This window comes from Rattus rattus, chromosome 12, assembly GCF_011064425.1.
Source record: "Rattus rattus isolate New Zealand chromosome 12, Rrattus_CSIRO_v1, whole genome shotgun sequence".
In the NCBI taxonomy this organism is placed as follows: domain Eukaryota; kingdom Metazoa; phylum Chordata; class Mammalia; order Rodentia; family Muridae; genus Rattus; species Rattus rattus.
The window spans coordinates 58,476,300-58,498,210 of NC_046165.1; the positions used below are offsets into that span (position 1 = coordinate 58,476,300).

Here is a 21,911-nt window from a genome sequence, read left to right on the forward strand (position 1 = left end):
TGCCCCGAGGCATCCAGTGCCTTTAGACAAACCACTCTGCCCTCGGGCCTTAGTTTCTTCAGTCTGGGGCAGATGAATCTGAAATGAGCCCTCTCTAAGACTTCCTTTAGCCTAATCTGGTTCAATGCCAAGTTTGGGAAGATAACTAACCAGAAAAGCAGAGTCAACAGAAACTTGGAGGAATGCCCCCCCCCCCGAAACTTCTCTTTGTTTTCTTTATAAAGAAAAATAAAAAGAAAGAATTATCAGTAACAGCTACATTTTCCATGGACACTGATGTCCTTGTAACTTTTTTTGATCAGCAGCTCCCTCCCGTTGTGTGTAGTAGGGACAGGGTACAATAGCAGTGTCTATAAAAGTCGTCCTTTGGTAATCAGGCAGGGAGATGTGCCTTAGCAGAGGGAGATCTGGGGAGAGGGAGATAAGGATGTCCCCGCCACAATTACAAGTGGTCACTTTTCTCCTGTTCCCAGACCTCGTAAGCTTGGGAATTCAGCTTTAAGCAAACTGACACAAATCTTGAATGCACCTCTTGATTTGTGTGTGTGTGTGTGTGTGTGTGTGTGTGTGTGTGTGCGCAAATGCATACACGTGCATGCGTGAGACCACAGGATGACCTCAGATGTTACACCATCCAACTGTTTGTACCTTAGGCAGGCTCGCTTACTGGTATGGAACTCACCAGCTGCCCAACAATCTGTAGGATCCCAACTCTACCCTCCCAGCTCTGGGTTTATGAGTATGGGCCATGTTGTACACAGGTACCAGGGATCCAATTCAGATCCTCATGCTTCTGTCTTACCAACTACCTCGTCTCTCCAGCCCTAGGTTTTCAGTATTCTAGGGAAACTGCAGAAGGCCACCGCTCTGACCTTCACCCAAGATCCTCTTCCTACTTGTCTCTCAGGGTCCCCGCCAGGGGTTTTCCTGCTTCTATTTTTGGATGCTCCCAACCTGAGAACTGGCTACCTCCCTTGCAAGCAATTCATTCTTTAGGAAAGCCATTTTTGATGGAGCTCCCTGCTCCTGTAAGGGCTGACCCTGAGCTCAGTTCTGTCCTCAGAACCACACAAAGAAATCCTAGTTATATCTCCCGAAGTCCATCTTATGGTTGAAGCCTCAGTCGGCCTCCCTTGGAGACCTGGAACCGGAAGCTCCTTGCTTGTCTTCATCTGCAGACTCTTCCAGGCTTTGACCTTCTGACCTTGCCGCTCTTGAAATCCCCAAACCCAGCTCTGAGTTTGCCAATGCCGAGTGAGTGACCTGACCATGCAGAGCAGACTAGGACCACCCACTTCCTTATCCTAAAGACTCCACATTAGCCTCGAGCGAGGTGCTGAGTCACGGGACATGTGCAGCTGTGACGGAGGACTCAGCCTTGGCTTCTTCCCTCTGTGGTCGTGGGGAAGAGGGCTGGAGTAAGCAAAGAGCTTTGTGGTGATCTATTTTTTCTCTTTAAGCTTTGCTCAGCATCTCTGGCTGCCCAAATGTCTTTGCATCTGACTGTCTACCTGGTGCCCTTCCTGTACATCCCACAGCCCTGCCATTAGCCGGCTCAGTGAGCTCAGCATGCGACCAGCCAGCTTCAGTTACCAAGAAAACAAAGTAGAAGTGGGCATGAGCAGAGTCCCGTGACCCACACTAAGAACCAGTCTCTAGGCAGCACTTCTTTAAGGGTACATCAAGTCAATCACATGACGAAGCCGTGGGTAATAAAATCATAAGTGGTTGAATCTGCCAAGGGTTGAGAAAGTTTCCTTAGCACCTTTTCTTGGGCATCCGTGAGGGCCAGAAATGCTTTGTGGGTTGATCCTTCCCATCTGGGATTTCCCAGGAGAAAGGACAGTGGCTACTCAGTCCTGGACTGCTTAGCGCGTGCCTGGAGAAAGATGATGTTCCTTAAGCCATCTTTAGCTTTCCTCGTGCTGCAGACGGGCCACGCTTTCTGAATTTCATTTTGAAACTTCCCAGTCACAGCCTTTATCTATGAATGTAAGCTAATGAGCCCCAAGACAATTGGCCACAAGAATCGGCTTCAAATCAAGATTTCTTCTACAATCACCCTGGCCCCAATTATTACTTCACAGCTGTGATTTCTGTAGAACCAGTCAATGGCTAACCAAAAGAACTACTTGGTAATTCTAAATATTACCAATGAGGCCCAGGGACAAAGCTTAGTTGGTAGGCTTACCTAAGGCTGCATGAGGATCTTGATACAATTCCCAGAACCACATACTCCAGTTGTGATGGTGCATGCCTGAAACCCAGCTCTCAGGGGGCAAAGGCAAGAGAATCCAGATGTCAAGATCATCTTTAGCTATATAACGAGTTTGAAGCCAGCTTGAGATATGTAAGATCCTGTCTAAATAATTCAATTAAATTATACTAAAATTACCAATAGCTGAGTCCTCCCTATCAGAGAGAATAGTTTAACCTGTCACAGCATCTGAATAGATAAATAGTTAATATATTCTGTCTTACTTAGGGTCTTATTGCTGGGAAGAGACACCATGACCAAGGCAACTCTTACAAAGGACACCATTTAATTGGGGCTGGCTTAAAGGTTCAAAGGTTCAGTCCATTATCATCAAGGGGGAACATGGCAGCATCTAGGAAGACCTGGTGCTGGAGAAGGAGCTGAGAGCTCTACATCTTGATCCCAGGTAGCCAGGAGAAAAGACTGTCTTCCAGACAGCTAGGAAGAGGGTCTCAAAGTCCACAACCACAGTGACACATTTCTTCCAACAAGGCCACACCTACTCCAACAAGGTCACACTTGCTAATAGTGCCACTCCCTGGTCCAAGCATATTCAAACCACCACATATACATAATATATCTTATCTTATTATATATGTAATTTATTAATACATTAATATGCTATGTATGTGCATATATAAACACACACACGCACACACATATATGTATCCCAGTAAAAGGCTCAGTTTGGAAACAATTTGCAAATTGCTGGTTTGTGCTTTACTGTGTTTGATCTTCTCTATATCATAGTGTGTGGTGTTACTCTCGTCACAGAGAGCATGGGGAAGGGGACTCAGAAGACCTCTAGCAGGTATTTGCTCACTCTGGCTGAAGCCCCTGCATTTTCCTCCATACAACAGCCTCCTGTGTCTTATTCCTAAGACAATGCACGATATAGTGTCCTTTCCTCTACAAGCCAACTCTTCAAACAGCTGAAAACCCAACTTGTATCCAATCTTACCCATGTTTCCTTCAATCTCCTTCGCACATGGGCTGCCAATACCTCACTCTCTTCGCCCCACCCCAAACATACTCCATTTTGTCTTTCTGTGTGGCTTTTAGACACACAGGACACCTGGTTGGGTGACCAGGTGGAACAGTAACAAGTACTTTGTACTTGTGATTTCATGGGCCCTGTCTCTGCTCACTTTGTATGATGTTATACAATACTGTGTTCCTCACAGTAAACTAACCTGATGTAAGCTAACCTGTGGGCTAGGCTTGGAGACACAAACACACAGTCATTGCTGGTTCCACGTTCCCTCAGAGATGTAAGGCGAATACACAGTCAGTAACCAACCTCCCTATCCGTCTTACTGTCAGCTTCTTTCTGAATGTCATGCTTCTAGTACAGTGTGTGTATTTACAAACAAACATAAGTAAAACATAGACTGCTGACCTTTTTCTCTTCTTTTTAAAAAGAAATGCCAAGGAGCCAAGACGGCAGCTGTCAACGGCAACGATTCGCTCTACCCCACCATGGTGCTCATAGATGAGCTGTGTGATGAGGACGCTTAGCTCTGTCTCAATTGTATCAAGATGCTCTCCACCATGGCCTTGGCCTTTGTCATTGAATGACCCAGAAGTTAGCTCCTGCCCTTCCTTACAGATGCCATCTGTGACACCAAGGTCCTCTTGGCCTTGGCTGAATAGCTGGGAGCCTCCGCCACTTTGGTGGGAGGTCCTGAGTATGTGACACTGTCTGCTGCCACCTCTTGAGTCACTGGCCACAGTGGAAGAGACAGTAGTAGAGTCCGCGTGGGCCATCTCACATGAGCACCCACCTTCCGTTTTAGAGGCTCACTTGGTGCCTCTGATGAAGTGGCTGGTGGGTAGAGACTGGTTCACCTCCCACACCTTGGCCTGTAGTCTCTTCTCAGTATGCTACCCCTGAGTATCTAGTGCTATTAAGGCAGAACTTTGAAGTCCTTCTGGAACCTGTGCTCAGACGACACCTCCATGATGCGGTGGGCCACTGCCTCCAAGCTGGGGGAGTTTGCTAAGGTGCTGGCACTGGACAACGTCAAGAGTGAGATCATCCCCATGTTCTCTAACCTGACCTCTGACGAGCAGGACTCGGTGTGACCGCTGGCAGCGGAAGCATGTGTGAACATCGCTCAGCTTCTGCCCCAGGAGGACCTGAAGGCCTTAGTGATACCCACCTTGAGACAGGCTACTGAGGAACAGGTGTTTGCTGCATGGTAGCTGGTAAGTTCACAGGACTCCAGAAAGCAGTGGGGCCCAAGATCACCAAGACAGACCTGGTGCCTGCCTTCCAGAACCTGGTGAAGGACTGTGAGGTCAAGGTGAGGGCTGTAGTCTCCTGTAAAGTCAAAGGGTTCTGTGAAAATCTCTCAGCTGACTGCCAGGAGAATGTGACCATGACCCAGATCTTACCCTGCATCAAGGAGCTCATATCAGATGCCACCCAACATGTCAAGTCAGCACTGGGCTTTGGTCCTCTCTCCCATTCTGGGTAAAGACACCACCATCAAACACCTCTTGCCCCTTTTCTTGGCTCAGCTGAAGGACGCGTGTCCTGAGGTGCTTGTGAACATCATCTCCAACCTGGACAGCTTGAACAAGAAGGTTAGCATTTGGTAGCTCACTCAGTGCCTGCTTCCTGTCATTGTGGAACTAGCTGAGGATGCCAAGTGGCAAGTGTGACTGTGGATTTTTTTTTTATGAGAAACTCAACTCTTTGTGTATAGCCTGGCTAGTAGATCATGTCTAAGCTATCAGAGAGGCTACCACCAGCAACCTCAAGGAGCTAGTAGAGAAGTTAGGGAAGGAGTGAGCCCATGCCACTATTGTCCCCAAGGCCACGCTTTGAGACCCTAACTATCCATACCACATGACTACACTCTACTGCATTGATGTGCTGTTTGAAGTCTGTGGGCAGACACTAAACACATTTTGCCCAGCTCTTTCGATGACTGGGGACCCAGTCGCCAATGTCTACTTAAATGTGACCAAGTCACTACAAAAGATAGGACCTATTTTTGACAACAGCACCCTGCTGAGTGAAGTCAATTCCATCCTGGAGAAGCTGACACAGGACCAGGATATGGATGTCACGTACTTCTCCCAGGAGGCCCTGACTATTCTGTCTTTTGCCTGATGCTGGAAAAAGAAACATTGCAGGCCTCTGGTGTCCGCCCCCCAACCCCCACAAAGCTACCTCCCTTAGGGAGGTGGTGGGACCGATGACTGCCATTGCCTGTGCATGAGCTGACCCTCCTCTAGCACAGTTCAGTTCCTCCTCTCTGTTACCTGAGAAGACTTCTCTATCTACCTCCCAAGGAGCTGGGGCAGTACAAGTTGGGCAGGACAGCAGCCTACAAGGAAGGCCTGGTTGTTCCTGTCCATTCTGAGAGAGGTGGGAGCATCCTAGGTCACTAGCTCCTGCTGCTGTAATGGGGACCCCTCCCCCATCTATTTACCAGCCCCCTTTCCTAACCCCAGCCATGTTTTTGTGTGCGTGTCAATTGTGCCATTTTTATTTTATTCCTTTTCTTACTCTCTACACGGGGAAATAAAGGTGTAGAAATAAAAAGATTAAGAGTTAATATTAAAGGCACTGACAAGATTGCTCGGCAGTTAACCAAGCAGTCCCTGCTCTTGCCGAGGACCTAGGTTCAGTTTCTAGCACTCAGGATGGCTCACATCCTGTAACTCCAGTTCCAGGTAACCCAACCTTCTCTTCTGGTCTCCTCGGGCACTGCACACATGTGGTACATGTACATAAATGCAGACAAACATAAGATAAAAATAAATATATATTTACTAAATCATAAGCAAGTTGTTCTCATCCACCTAATGTCAGGTCACAGACATCTCTCTGAGTCAATACATAGGAAGACCTAGCCCATACTTCCGGGAGACTGCATAGCATCCATGGTAAACCTCAATGTATTTTTTCAATCATTCTCTTAATCTAACTATGACTGTTGGAACCAATGGCTCTCAACCTTCCCAATGCTCCACCCATTTAATACAGTTCTTCATGTTATGGTGACCACCCCCCAAACATAAAATTATTTTCATTGCTAATTCATAACTGCAATTTTACTACCATTGTGAATTATAATGCAAATATCTGATATGCATAATAACCAATATTTGACTCTCCAAGGGGTCATGACCCACAGGTTGAGAACCACTGGCCTAAGCAGAGTCAAAAATCATGACCTTCTCTGTGTCTCTGAATTTCTTGATGCCCTATTGCTTCCAGTAAGGTGAAGTTACTGGCAGATAGAACATGCAGCTCATTCTCTCCCTTGTTTTTTAATCTCTGGGCGTGAGGTGTGTGCATGTATTCACCTATGCGTGTGGTTGTTGTGGCACAGGAATGGAGGGCAGAGAACAAGGCTGGGTGCCAGTGCTCACCAACCACCTTGTTTGAGGCGAGATCTCTTGTTCCCTGCTGCATACACTAGGCTATGCACTCCTGTATCTCTCAGACGGGCATGACCACATCCAGGTGTGGGCTCTGGCCATTCAAGCTCTGACCCTTGTGCTTGGACAGCAAGTTCTTTACCCATTGGAGAGGGCTCATTCTTAAGGCTCAGAAGCACTGTCTTTGAATTTCTGTGACTTTAGCTCCTCTAAAAATGTCCCTTCCCACATGACCATGATGAGAGTTACTGTTCTTTGGATGTTCCAACTTGGTGAGCTAAAAACTAACATCTTCTACCAAGAGTAGTGGGACCTGCTGGTATCATGAGTTTGAGGCCAGCCTGGACTATAAAGTAAGTTCAGGCCAGCCTGGGTTACACAGCAAGTTCAGGCCAGCCTGGGCTTTTAAATGAAGCCCTGCCTCATGAAAAAAAAAAAAAAACCAGAAAACAAAAAAAAAAAAAACAGGAGACAGAGAGACAGAAAGTCAGAGACAGAGAGATAAAAAGTCAGAGACAGACTAAGAAACAGAGACAGAGAGACACACATAGAGAGACAGACACACACACACACACACACACACACACACAGAGAGAGAGAGAGAGAGAGAGAGAGAGAGAGAGAGAGAGAGAGAGAGAGAAATAGACAGAGAAACAGAGACAGACAGAGACATGGACAAAGAGGCAGGCATTTTCTGTTTCTTGGCTGTCCATTTACTTCAACAGTGGTTTTCTATCAATTTTAAGACTTTTTTAATAAACAAAATAATCTTTTGTGCATTCTAAGTTTTCATTCTTTTAAAAATTATTTGTAATCTTTATTTACTTGCTTTACATTTTTGAGCATGTGTTATGTACCTACAGAGGTGGAGGAGGGTACATGTTTAAGCGTGTGTCCTGTACATACAGAGGTGGAGGACGGTGTGTGTTGAGCATGTGTCCTGTACATACAGAGGTGGAGGAGGGTGTTAGGGGTCCTGGAGATGGATACCTGGGTGGTTGTCAGCTGCTTGACATGAGTTCTGAGATCCAAACTTGAATCAGGAAAAGCAACAAGTGCTTTTAACCCCTGAGCCATGGCTTTAGATTCCCCCCCCCCCTTCCAGCAAACTGTCATTTATTTGTTTTTTTCCTTTGGATGTGGAGGTTTTCTCAAATTTTCATGCAAGTAAACATGTTTATCTTTTTCTTTAGTCCCCATGTTTCCTGTCTTGAGAATTTCTTCCTTCAGCTCAGAGACTTCTTCAGCTTTTACTGTGTTATGTTTGTATATCTACATGATGAAATATGAGGTATATCAATATACAAAATGAAATATTTGCATCTGACTGTGTATGAGTGTGTGGTGGGAGTGGAGGCAGGGATGAGGGAGTGGTCTAGCTTTATTTATTCTAGACTAGAAACCTACTACATAACATTATTATCAGAGAAAGAACGTTTGTCTTAGTCAGGTTTCTATTCCTGCACAAACATCATGACCAAGAAGCAGGTTGGGGAGGAAAGGGTTTATTCAGCTTACACATTCACATTGCTACTCATCACTAAAGGAAGTCAGGACTGGAACTCACACGGGGCAGGAAGCAGGAGCTGATGCAGAGGCCATGGAGGGATGTCACTTACTGGTTTGCTTCTCCTGGCTTGCTCAGCTTGCTCTCTTATAGAACCCAAGACCACCAGCCCAGGGATGGCACCACTCACCATGGGCTGGGTCCTTCCCCCTTGATCACTACTTGAGAAAATGCATTATAGCTGGGTCTCATGAAGGCTTTTCCACAACTAAGGCTTCTTTTTCTGTGATAACTCCAGCTTGTGTCAAGTTGACACAGAAAACCAGCCAGTACACTGTTGTTGTCACGTTTCCATTTGCTATGGTAAAATACCCTGACAAAAGCAACTTAAGGGAGGAAGGGCTTGCCTTGCTCACAGCTTGAGGGTATGGTCTCTTGTGGTAGAGAAGTCACAGCAGCAGGAGCTTAAAGCAATTTTACATCCCAGTCCTGAAGCAGAAAGCTAAAGGCCAGTGCTCAAGCTCACTTGCTTAATTTATTTAATGTAATATTTTTATTGCTTTTTGGGAATCTTATGTCATGTACCCCAATGGTACTCACCTCCCAGCCCTCCCATATCTGCCCTCCTACCCATCACACACACACACACACACACACACACACACACACACACAGAGAGAGAGAGAGAGAGAGAGAGAGAGAGAGAGAGAGAGAGAGACGGGGAAGAGGAGGAGAAGGAGGAGGAGGAGGAGGAGGAGGAAGAGGAGGAGGAGGAGAAAGAGGAGGAGGAGGAGGGAGAAATGAAATTAATTTTGTGTTGTCCATAAACTCATTAAAGCATTGTCAAACTCCTAGTGGTTAGCCTTTCTAGGGAAGCTGACTCCTTCTCTGCCTCTGTCCCCCATCTCAGGCTTTTTGTTTGTTTGTTGTTGGGTTTGTTTTGTTTTTTTAATTCTTCTTGATGGTTTCCTCTCTATGCTATTACTTTGGGGAGGTAGGGGTTGTCAGAGAAGCCTTTTTGGTTCCCTTTTTTTCAACTGTGTGTCTGCAGTTATCAATAGCACTTCAGGAATAGCTTCCTTGCCCTTCACAGTCAATGAAGCACAGATCCCGGAGTTCCTCATGGCTCTGGCAACAGCACAGACCATGAACGTCCACTTGTCTCCAGCTTCAGAATGAACCTGACCTGACCTGAACTCTGCCTGGTCTCTGGTCAGGTGTGTGTGTGTGTGTGTGTGTGTGTGTGTGTGTGTGTGTGTGTGTGTGTTTCTTTTTTTTTTAACTTGTGTGGAATTGTTTTAATTACGCAGACTTTTTCTTTAAAAGATTTTTGGTTCTTGCATATGAAATTGTTATATGAATTTAAAAATGACGTTGCCCAGTTGAAAAAGATAAGTATAATTGCCTTTAGTCTACACTTTATTTTGGAGATAACTACATTTTTATAATCTCTTCTCCTGTTTCGGTGTGTAGTATGTTTGCAAGAATGCTAAACTATTATTTTTATTATTTGCTTTTAGTTAACAGACTAGTGAACTTATGGCATTTTTCCACGCTTAGGCCTTTGTCCAGCACATCTATGGCGCACATCTTACAAAACCATTAGTGGGCACACAGTGCCATCAGGTATCCTGAGCAGAACTAGCCACACTCACATAGCTTTAAACACAGCATTTTAAACGTTTGTTCCACTTTACCGTCCTTATTGTTAGTCTCTTACTATGTCTAACTTATGAGTTAAACTTTATCATAAGTCTGTGTTTAGGAACAAACATAGTATATCTGTGGTTTCAGGCATTCACAGAGGACCTGGGGACCCATTCCCTGAGCATAAAAGGGGGCAGCTAGATGTGTGTCCTACTGATTCCCTGCAGAGTTCTGAGTAACATCCATTGACTGTGTTCATTGCACACGCTAGAGACTGTGGATGTGGGAACACTGCTCCATCTGGTAATCAGGAGGAAGGGAGAGATTCCTGACTGCTGAGGCTTTCTAGTCAGGTAGCAGGAAAAGTGGAAACGCTTACAGAGTGCCCCTCCTCATGTAGAGTGGGAGGTGTGCAAACAAGGGGTGAGCATTGGGATCTGGGTGACCCAGGGGCTGTGGAAGAGCACAGAAGCTTGCAGGAAAACTGAAGATAGGCTTTTGCCTCAAACAGACGAAAACTGGAGCCTGTGGAACTCCCTGAAAGACTTGAAAGCTGGGTTGGGGGTGGGGCAGATGGATTGGGGATTGGCAACACTTCTCAGGGGCACTGGGCTCCCCACTTCATAAATCCCTGGCACATCTACCATCGTGGTCATATTATTCCTGGAGAGGACTTTTGCCTTTAGCCATCTCCTTTGACTTTCAACACAGGTATGGCCCGCATGCGCACACAGCCATCCTCCTCAGCTTGCCACAGCTAGAATGAAAATGGTACCAAATGGTCCCCCCACCACTCTCTAGAAGCTGCAGGCCTCTGCTCTTGCCTCTGAGCTTTCACCATCCCCCGATGACCTTGAAGCCTCATCTTTGGTGGGAGGAGCTTCAGCTGACCCAGCAGCACCCCTCTAGTTGTGAGTAGAAAGGGTCACCCAAAGGCTGGCACGCACTCTATCAGACCCCATGTTCCTCCCCTCTTGCTGTGTGTCAAGGCTCTGCTCCTTCCGGGTCTCCTCTCTTTCTCACTCTCAACCACACAGATCTTCAGCTCCTGCTCTTTGCTAACTCTGCATCACTCCACAAAGCCCAGTTCTTCTCCCCAGAGTCCTTTTGGAGCACGGAGTATCTTCTGCATCCTCCGGGCTGACCCGAGTCCTTCTCTGCTCACCATAGTCCATCTGCCGGAAGCGTTAGCTCTCGTGGGTGATAACTGTTGTCTTTGAATGATCGGAACAAATATCCAGGATGTAAATATCTTCAGGCCTAGAAAGGCCTGGGAGAGGCTTCCTGCTCCCTCGTGCAAGGGTAAGGCCATCCCCAAGCCAGTTACAGAAAACATCGATAAAATGAAGGGCTCCTTTTAAAACTCATTCCATCCACAAATATCTAAGCACTTCCCACCGCACTTTAACAAGTATTGGACTTAACTGGCACGGGTTCAAATCCCATGATTCCCACCTTACTAGCAAGCCGTAATTAAGCATTTCCATGGAGACAGTGGTGGTGTTTACTTCACCCAATTGCTGCGAGAGCGTGATGGTCAATCTTGTCCACTCCACAGGACCTAGAATCATCTAGGGAACAAACTTCTGTGGGTGTCTGTGACGGTGCTCCCAGAGAGGTTTAACTGAGGCGAGAAGAACCACCCCAAATGTAGGTGGTATCATCCCTGGGATCCTGGATGGAACAAAAAGGAAAAGAGAAACTGAGTTAAGCCAGCATCCGGCTCTCCCTACTTCTTGACTGTAGACACAATGCTTATATGTGGTGTGATGCTTCCAACCATGCCTCGCCTTCCAGTGGCCCCAGCTGGAGAAGCCACTGCTCTTTGCCTCTCTGTGGTAGACCCAGTGCTCACCAGGAGCCCAAACAAGCCCCCCCCCTTTTCCTCTAGCTGTTTAATCCCGATTTCACCATAGCAACAAGGAAAGTAATTAATACAGAGGGTCAAGCGAGTTAAGAAACAGGCGATCGATCGCCAAGATGAGTTTCTTTTGACAGATATGAACGGCTACTTGGTGCCTCCAAAGAGGTGCCCTGATATAGGCTATGACTCTCAGAAACCCAGACTCACATAGCAGACTTAGTGCCCTGGCCTACCTCCCTGCAGGTAGTGTGTTTCCGCTGATAAAGTTGGGGTACACATTTCGCAAACTGTGAACTTCCCAGGGCAAGGCCAAGCAGACTGCAGGCACCAGAGCTCTCTCTGGTCTGCCGGACTAACAGCAGCCCTCTCCCTGCCCCCTCAGTGCTTAATTCCAGCCTTAACTGAGGGGGACATGCAGGGGCCCAGTAGACAGCAGGGCTGTTAGCAATCAGTGTTACAGGGGTGGGTGTGAGTCCCGCGGCCATGAAGAACAGCCACAGGACACATGTTAGAAATCAAGCTTATTTTTTAAGAAAAGGAAAAGCTCCCACCACCCACTCACACCCCCCACCCCAACCAAGAATGAGAGTGAGGTAATAAGATGAGGGAAATCCCCCAAAAGCATTGGGCCAGGAGGTCATTTACATAACACAATTTCTCCCTGTGTCATGGATGTCCAGATGGTGGTCAGGGGGTGGGGGGATGGGAATAGGAGATTGTGAGGAATGGAGATGGGGGGTTCCAGCTCTCCTCCACCAATTGGCTTCCTTTATGTTAATCTTGGTGTCACTGGCTCCAGTCTTAAGGAGCCCAGACTGGGTTGTTCTCCCTCTGGAGTTCCTGTTCTTTGCTGTCATAATGTCTGCCACATATCATTGCTGGCTTTCTGGTCCTTACTGACAAGTCTTCCTCACCTTCTCCCACAGCTTAGGGCAAGATCTGGAAGTTCGGAGGTGGCCTGTAAATGTGTGGTTAACATGTGCCGTTTAATATGAAATAGCACACCAAGAGGGTTTTATGACAACAGTCGACTTCATGTCTGAGGTGGCTTTCCCTCTAGTGTCCTTTACACCAGTGGCCCAGCCACATGTAGCAGGATTTGGGAGTGCTCAGGGCCCAGTTCTCCCTTGCAGACAAGAAATTCAACATTACTGAGCTTGGAGGTGGCAGAACCACAGCAAGCAAGAATTGTCAACTAGAGTCGACCAGGGAAAGAGACAGCTTGGAGTGCAGGGGTGTATGGATGTGAATAGCACAGACCAGAGCAAAACCAACAGTTGGCAGAAGGCTGATGCCCAAGAATTCTTGTTCCTCCTGGTCCAAGGGAACTATGCAGGACTGAAATCCAGGGTCCTGGTCCCCGCCCACCACAACGGTAACCACGCTATCCCCCAGGGTGGTGAACCCTTCCGCGCACCCTTCGCCGCCCACCAGGGGCACAAAGGGTCCAGGCAGCGGCAGTTTTGAAAATATCAAGGAAGTTGATCTGGGCCGGGGCCCAAGCGGTGACGACAAGGGAGGGCAGGAGGCGGAGAGAGGGATGCGCGCGAGGCCAGGACTGCGGGCGCGGGGCAACACAGCTCGCCGGGCTCCGGCGGGCAGCGTGGCGTCCCCAGCCTGCGACCCCCGGGATCTTCCTCCTGCTACGCTGTCTGAGCAGGGGCACAGCGCCGCATGTGTCCCCACGCAAATCCCAGACACGCGGGCCGCACCTAGGGGCGGCGGTCGGTGCTTGGGGAGGACCCCCGCTTCCCGCTCCATCCAAGGCTACTCGAGCACCGCGGGGCCCTGCAGAGGCCCGCGCAGAAGGGACCATGAAAGGTAAGCAGACTTCCTAGGAGCATAAAGAACATCCATCCTTCCTCCCAAGACGTGGGCCGAGCCAGGGCCCCCTGCCGCCTGGGCTGCAGGAGGGCTGAAAGTCCCCAGAGCTAGGGTAGATATTGCAGGTCAGGGGACCTGCCTTTAAAAAAAGAAAGGAAGGAAGGAAGAAACAACAACAAATTATCCCTGAAGAGGTAGTAGGGAGGGATGGGGTGGGATCGGAGTGGGACAGGAAGAACCCTAAGTGCGGGAAAAGAGTAGAGAGGAAGGAAAGAGATGAGAAGAAGGGTGAAGCATCACACAAGGCCCTTGCAGTGCCGGCCTCACCGCCATTGCTCACCCCTCAAAACAAATTTAAAGTCCAGAGAAGATTCTGATCCGGTTCCCCAGTGAGCACAGAAGGATGCTTGGTGTGGATCACAGCTGAGGTCCCACCCCAGAGGCTCCTGCAGACCCTACCCAAGTGTAAGCTGCATCTCCTCCACCAACTCTGTCCCTTTCCCCTAAGACAGTCATGCCTGTCACAGCCCCCCCTGAGTCCTTCCCTTCCCAATGTCTGACCCTGTCTGACCCTTCCCGACCTCTGACTTGGAAACAGAGCAACTGAGCAGGCAAGCCATGAGGGCCAGACAGACTTGGAATGGAAGTAAAAACCCTTCTTGACTCCAAGCTGCTTGTCCTGGGTCCTACAGAGTTCCCTTGCAGGTCATGAGGTTTGGGGTACTCTCTGGGGCCTTTTGGTAACCCTCTTCTAGCAGCCCAGGGGATGCTTGGGTTCCTACAGGGAGAACTTCCTCCAATTTCCTAAGAGGACCTTTGGGATGGTGTTCAGGGCTCCAAAGTTGCACTCTCAACTCTCAAAGTTGCTGCTGAGAAGAGACAGTTGTGACAGGAGGCCAGGCCCCATTTGTCAAGCCCGCTTCAACTGGAGCAGTGGTGGTTTGTCTCTTTGGTATCCAAGGACTGGGTATTCAAGAAGTAAAAGCCTTGCAGACAAACCTCTGACTCATTCCAACCTCTGCATTGTAGACTGGGAGAAATGCAGGCTCAGAGAGTAGGGGCTCTGAATGTGCTGCCTGTTCAGTGCTCCCATAGGACTCACACTTGGTCCCAGGACGGTGCCACTGAGAGTATCTTGAAATGCATAATGTTTTAAACAAGGATTCCCCCCACCCCCTTTCGTTTTGCATTGAGTCCCAGGAACTCCATAGCTAGCAAAATGGAGTAGCAGCTGTTACAATTCATTGCCAGCCAAAGGGTCTAGAACTCTGGCTCTGTCCTCTAGTTCAGAAGAGACCCGTGCTTTTCTGTCTCCATCCCTCCGGCCTCTGGCACCTTCTGCCCATGCTTTCTGATGGCCCCGCAGGTTGGCCAGGGTGAACCAAGCAGTTTTAACCAGCCCTGGGGTGTTTCCTTGGCAGATGAGGCAGAGCCTCGCCCATGGGCCCCTGCTTCTAGCTGCTGCATCCCTGAAGCTCTGTCCTCCTGCAGTTCTGGGACAGGCCATTTTCTGAGACCAACTGAGGACACATCTTATTGTAGTCCACAGGGCCACAGGTTGCCTCGAACTTTGCGGGTGATGCCAAGATGCTGCCCTTTTCAGAGTGCTTTGACCCATCCCGCTGCAGATAAAATAAACAGAGGCAAAGGTGGGGCTGAAAACCTGTGCTGGGGACGAAAGAGCTAGTGTGGATGAACATGTCTTAGGACGTCCCCAGGATAGGACTCAGGCAACTATGGCTCCTTTCTGCTCCCTCCTGCTCCAATCTTGCTGCTTCCCCAGATTCCAGGAAAACGTCCCTCCACAAACCTCCGGGTAGCTCTTCAGAAAACCCTCAATGGTTTCCTGTGACCCCCCACCCCCACCCCAGGGCCTCAAGGGGTGGTAGAGCTGCGGGGGGGTGGGGGGGTTGATTCTCAGCATGCCCCTCTCCAGTGATGCAGGGTTGATCTGAATGGCTTCAGAGAGAAGCTTTCTCTTCACTGAAGTGTGAAGAGTATGGTGGCCCTCAGATCTGAAGGGGAAGGGAGTAAACTTTCCAGAGAGGCCCTTCCCCAAGGGAGGCTGGTTTTTCTGGCTCCTCCAAGGCCCACCAATCTTCCAATTACATCTGCTGGCAAAAAAAAAAACACAGTCCCTTGCTCAAAGCAATCAGTGATGTGATGTTTTGTGGAGAGAGGGAGCCTCGATGGGGACAGTATTTAAACCAGAAGGCAGGCCTGTTGAGGACCCCAGTGTCAAGTCCCTGCTCTGGCCACCAAGATGTTTCTGCTGAGAGTGGATGGGGAGCTGGGCTCCTGCCTTCCTGACTGGCTGGCCAGGCCTCCCAGCTAGCCATGACTTTTTATGTAAGCTGGCACCTGGCCTCTCTCATACATAAGCCTAGGAGCAAACAGCTGTCACCAGTCTCTTGGTGACAAGCCCACCTCAGAGTTTCCCACTGACTTGTGAGCCATTAACAGCCACCTGTGATGGGGCTTAAAAAGCAAAGCTCTCCAGCCTCCGGAAGTAGCCTGGCTGGCTGTGAAGGTGAAAACAAGACTCCAAATCTGTAACCCACATGAGTTCTCCAGTTCTGGTCCTGTCGTTTCCATCCCTGAGTCCCCTCTCTCCCTGAGGACGGGGAGCTGTGGGCCCCAGGACCACTTGGTGAGCAGAAGTGACATGGTGGATGGTGGTGGGAAGCATGTGATCAGTGTGGATCTCTGTCCCTCAGAGACTGCGTCAGGCAGAGCCAGGCTCCACCACTCCCCAGTACTAGAGGAGCAAGCTGTTCCCCCAAATGGAGAGAGGATCCTGAAACACAGAGCGAGGGCAGCCTGGGAGGAAAGAAGACTGCAGAAACTCGGCCTATGGGGCTGGAGAGACAGTTAAGAGTGATGGCTGCCCTTCCAGAGTACCGGGCTTTGATTCCTAGCACCCACGTGGTGACTCGGCTGTCTGTAACTCCAGTTTCAGATTCGATGCTCTCTTCTCCATGCACCAAGCACACACGGTATACATGTGAGCTGTTTCGCCTACATGTATAAAATATAAAGAAATTAGTAAAAACAAAAATACAGTTCTGTGACTGACATTTGATTTTGGCCAAAAGGCTGAGAAATGATCTTCTACACTGTGGAGGCCACTCCTCAGCTAGCCTTGGAAAAGGTTGTTTATTCGTGAGGCGGCAGGCTACGCCCTCCATCCTCAGAACTCTGGCCTCAGAAAGGGTCAAAAACAAGGAGCTAACTGCACAAAGAAGCCACAGAGGTCAGCTCCAAACCATCACAGATCGTCACCCTGGTATCCATCTGGGGTAACTTTAAGACCAAAGATAAGATCACATCTCTGAGCTAATGTGTGAAAGAGGAAAAAGCATTCTGCTTTACAATGAGCGCTGTGGGTGCCTTAGTAGCTGCCATGGACCTACAGCTGGCCTGGGTGTTAGAGTTGGCAGCCAGGGTGGTCTGACTAAACTATTGCACATACTCCATCTGCATTCAATTATGTTGTGCCCTCTGTGTGTGTTGTGTGTATGTGTGTGTCTGTGTATGTGTATGTGCATGCATATGTGTATATTGTATATGTATGTGTGCATCTGTGTATGTGTTGTGCGTGTATTGTGTATATATATGTGTGTGTGTGTATGTATGTGCAGTGTGTGCATATGTGCATCTGTTGTATGTGTGTGTGAATGTGTATGTATGTATGTGTGTGTGTTTGTGTGTGTGTGTAAGTATGTGTGTATGTGATGTGTATATGTATGTGTTGTGGGTGGGTGTGTATATTGTGTGCATATACATGTGTGTCTGTATGTGTGTACATTGTATATGTGTGTGAATGTGTATGTCTATATGTGTATATCTGTGTGTATGTGATTATGAATGTGTATATGTGTGTATGCATGTGTGTGTACATGCATGTATGTATGTGTGTGTTGTGTGTGTATGTGCATGTATGTATATGTGTGTATGATGTGTCTGTGTATGTGTGTATGTTGTGTGTGTGAATGTGTGTATGTCTGTATGTGTATATCTGTGTGTTTGTGTGTGTGTGTGCGTGTGTGTGTGCGAGAAAGAGAGAGAGAGAGAGCGCTTACGTGCATGCATATGTGCATGTGTGATAAGGTCTAGCACAGATCAGCTTCACCACTGCACACTCCACAGCCTCAGTCTCCTCATCAAATGGCCTGGAAGATACCTGAGAGAGGTATCAGAATATGGGGTTTCAGAAGCATTTCTCTCTGTCCATTCCCTGGCACTCAAAGGAGCTCTCAATACATGTTTATTGTATATGTGTTAACCCTCAACACACACTGGACTGAGAGCTTTTAAATCAAGAATCACACCATGGTATCCTCAGAACTGAGCCCAAAAAGCTCATAAAAATGCATGCTTCCATTTAGTGAACATGTATTGATCCAATGTTAGATGCCAGGGTTCTTGACTTGTCAAGAAAAGGCGAATTTGACAGGTCTCACTAGACTCATCCTCTTACAACTTGATTCTGTGTTGGGAAATCTCTACTTTTAGAGGTCAAGAAGAAGCAAGCTTATGATGGAGCCTCGGGGCTTAGTTGAGAACACAGGCAAAGAATTAGGCATGGACTTCGGGAGGAAGAAGCCATGGGAGCTGAGGGGATCGGTAGGCTATGAGAAGGCCGGGCTGTGATGCAATAATTTTACCAGGCCCAGTCACAGGCTCTAGTCTTTTATTCCCCAATCAGAGCTTATTGGGGGCATTCTTTACAGCATCATGGTTAATACAACGTCTATGTAGAGACTGCAACCTGGTCTTGGGGCATAGACCTCACCATCTGAATACACAGCGCACAAGACCGACCCCATCAGGGCATTGAGGAGAGTGAGGGGAAGGTGCAGAGACCTCAGTGTGAGAGTGTCAGGCGGAGCAATGGAGCTGGGTCTGAAGAGGTGGCCAGCAGTCATTGGAAGACAGAGGGCAGACAGAAAGGGGAAAGAGCGGCAACAAGGTGGTGAAGGAAGAGTGGGGGACCCTGTCAACTGTGTGAAGAAGCGCCCAGAAGACTGGGGCATTATGCTTAGTTAGTTCATAAATTCAAAGACTTCAGCAGTGGGGAGGGGAGCGCGGCACTTAGGAAATCCAACACCCCAGAGCCGACAGGTAGCCAGACATACTGGACGTAGCCTGTACAATTTTGTATGTGCACATCGACCTTTCCCCAACAAAGATAAATAGATGCTGTCCATATTCCTCTGTCTTGCACAGTTTTGTTATCTTTATGTTGTAAACTTCATTTTTTGGTGGGGCAAGCAGAGTGTTTTACAGTCTGCATACCATAGCTCAGGTAGACGATAGAGGACAATGTTTGGGAGTCGGTTCTCTCTATCAGGTGGGTTTCAGAGATTAAACTCGGGGTTATCAGGATTGGCAGCAAGCGCCTTTATCCCCTGAGCCATCTCACCAGCTCTTGATGTAGTTTGTTAAATTATCAAAAGGTAATGGGAGGTGAACTTGTGCTTGATATTTGTCAAGCTCTGGATTCAATCTCCAACATTAAATTATTTTTAAAGAATTTTTTTAAAGGATGCAAAATGGGGCCTGGGGACTGGGGACTTAGCTTAGTGGTAGAATGCTTACTCAGAAGGGGCAAGACCCTGGGTTCCAGCCTCAGCTCCTGGGGTGGGATGTATGTGTGTGGGAGGGGTAGAGGTTGCATACATTTCCCTGAGACAATAAACATAAATCTACATTTTTCATTGTTTGTGATATTCTATAGTATAATTCTACAATAGTTTAATCAAACTCTTACTCAAGGGTATTTGAGGCCATCCACATTTCTACTCAGGTTTATTATAGCATGTTGCAGTCAACACCATGGTCACTGTTGCTGGCTGTGTACTTACCCTGTAAGGACAGTTCCTAGAAGGGACACATGGTCAAAGGGGATGCTCATTTACATGTGGCTAACTGAACACTGTCTGCTTGCTCTAAATATACATGCCCCACCCCCCGTCCTGCTCACTTGTGCTCGAATGAGATACAGATGTTTAAAGGGAGCCAGTGACAGATAAAGGAGTTTGGAATTCAAGTGTTGGTCTTTTCAGAACCTCTGCTGCCAGGGTGAAGTCTTCCACAGCACCAAGAAAACGGGCTGAGCACCAAGGGTCTCCCCAGGAGAGAGCTATGGTCTCTCTGACCCTGTGCTGAGCTGCTGAATGGGTTGTGGGTGGGTAGAGAACAGGTATACAGGGTTAGTGTAGCGGGGTTGGGGGAAGCATGGGTGCAAAGAGAGAAGCTGGAGGCCGTTCATGCAGGAGGAATGGCAGTCATGCCCCAGACAGCGGGCAGGCTGAGCTGTATGCAGCCAGCCTGGAGCTTGAGACAGGTAGATTTCAACTAAGAAGCTTCAACATCAGTGTCACTGCATTCACAGGCATGGCAGAGTGTGAAGGAGTCACCTGGCCCAGCACTGGTACTACTCAGAACATCGCCTGGGGCACCTCCGAGTCCCCACTGCATAGGAATAGTCAATGCATGTTTTTTCCAGATTAACCGGAAGTTCTGAGGTCAAGTCAGTCTGAGAAACACAACATTAAACATACATTTAAAGGCCATTCTTTTTCTCTCAAGCCTTTTTGAAATATTTGCTAAGGGCTTTCCCCCCCACACACACACACAAAGGATGTTTTGGAACCAGGTTCTGTGGACACACTTTGTAAAAAGGATTTCTTGGAAGTTGGAAATTAGTCCTCAGGGTGATGGGGGTTGGGATGTGGTAATAGATGACAGCTGCGATTGAGTTTGGGAAAATAACACTACTCAGAATGGCTGCCACCCTTAATCTATGTGTGTGCCCCGTGCTATCCACCTCCTTGAAGTTTCACAGCATCCCCGGCACACAGGGGGCACTGCCACTGTGTTACACACAAGACAAGGGCCCCAAGAAGGACAGTCTCACGGGAAAGGCAGCAGGGACTTTGAGAAGTAGGAAATGGTAGCGTTTCACAGACCAGAGAGGCAACAAGAAACATGGAGACTGCTGGCCCCCATTTCTCCAATCCCTCTAAATTCTTGGGGCTTCAGGGAGTGGAGGAGGAGCTGTTTGCACTTATGAGACAGGAGCTGCGGGGCAATAGGAACAGGTGCAGTGTGTTCTTCAAATAGAAGTGATGGCACTCATTGAGGAGCTGCTTAGAAAAGGGATAGACATTTGGGGTTCTCGGAGGGTTGGAGTTCAGTTAGGCTAGGTTAGGGTTAGGATTACAATGAAAATCGTTGTTACCCGAAATGCCCGTAGTGGGTAACAAAGGAGAGGGAGTATATTATTGAGAGAGATGAAGACTTAGGATAAAGCAAGATGGAACTCAGAACTTCTACAGTCACCAAGAACACTATGAGTGCTCACTGAGGGGGTTCCCCAGGGAGGAGGCAGGGACAGACAGGGCATACAGTACTAGCAACAGACAACTGTAATGGTGGAGACCAGCACTCTAGAGGCAACTGCAGAAGTAGAAAGGCTGTCGGTGTTAACATGCTGAGCTGAGTCTGAGGATCTGAACAAGGAGAGGCCTGGCTTCCTCAGAGCTGAGAGGGACAGAAGATTCCCACCAGGCTTCAGAGGAACCCACAAAGCCACGGAGAGGGGCAGTAGCAGAAGGCTTTTGAAGAAAACAACCCTGAGAGCTTAATTATAGCGTTCCCCGACCTTAAACTACAGCCGTCCTGAAACTTTAAATATAGCATTGGCTCCTGAGAAACCTCTCCAGATCCTTATTTTTTTTTCCTGTCCCAATTGGCTGTTTGGAAAACCCACTATGAACTCGGCTGAAGATAATTATCACAATATGTCCCTTGGAGTGCTCAAAGAAAGACCTTTTATTCAGTTCCTCGAATCTCCCCCCTCCTGACTCCTGTCGAAGAATACAGTCTCAGGAAGAAGAGGAGGAGGAAGAGGAGGAGGAAGATGAGGATGAGGAAGAAGAGGAGGAGGAAGAAGAGGAAGAGGGGGAGGAAGAAGAGGAAGAAGAGGAGAAGGAGAGAAGGAGGAAGAGGAGGAGGGAACAAAGGAAGACGACTCAATCACACATTTCCTGGTCAATGGTGGTGGCTGGGTTAGCAGATGGTTAACAAAGTTGTTTTCTACCCACAGAAGGAAAGGTTGACCCAGGCTCAACCCCAAGAAAGTCAGCAGCTACTGCAACCAGGTGCCAAGACATGCACCTACCAATCCAATGTTCTACCTGGCTCTTGCAAGCAAAAGCTTAAAAACAAGGAACCCCCTCCTCTCTGGCTTTCCTTCTGACACCTAAGTTGGAGATTACACGGTCAGGTACCAGCTGAACAGAGGCCCTTTCAACCTGCAGTGTTTGCTGTTACGTTTTGGAGCTGGCATGCAATGCTGGCCTTTAAAGCCTGTTTGATGTTTTTTGTTTTCCTTTTTTCCCAAGCTT

General features: G+C 48.1%; 1 protein-coding gene and 1 pseudogene across 1 annotated transcript in view; both read left to right on the forward strand.

The window, feature by feature from the left end:
• The first annotated feature begins 427 nt into the window (after window positions 1-427).
• On the forward strand, window positions 428-5,378 carry LOC116913179 (annotated as a pseudogene).
• Window positions 5,379-13,233: 7,855 nt separating this feature from the next.
• The window catches only part of Scara3 (scavenger receptor class A member 3), a 34,763-nt gene continuing 26,085 nt past the window's right edge, over window positions 13,234-21,911 (forward strand). The window contains exon 1 of the mRNA XM_032917192.1: window positions 13,234-13,494. Within this exon, the coding sequence (XP_032773083.1) occupies window positions 13,488-13,494 (7 nt within the window). The 5' untranslated portion in view covers window positions 13,234-13,487. The remainder of the gene's footprint in view (window positions 13,495-21,911) is intronic.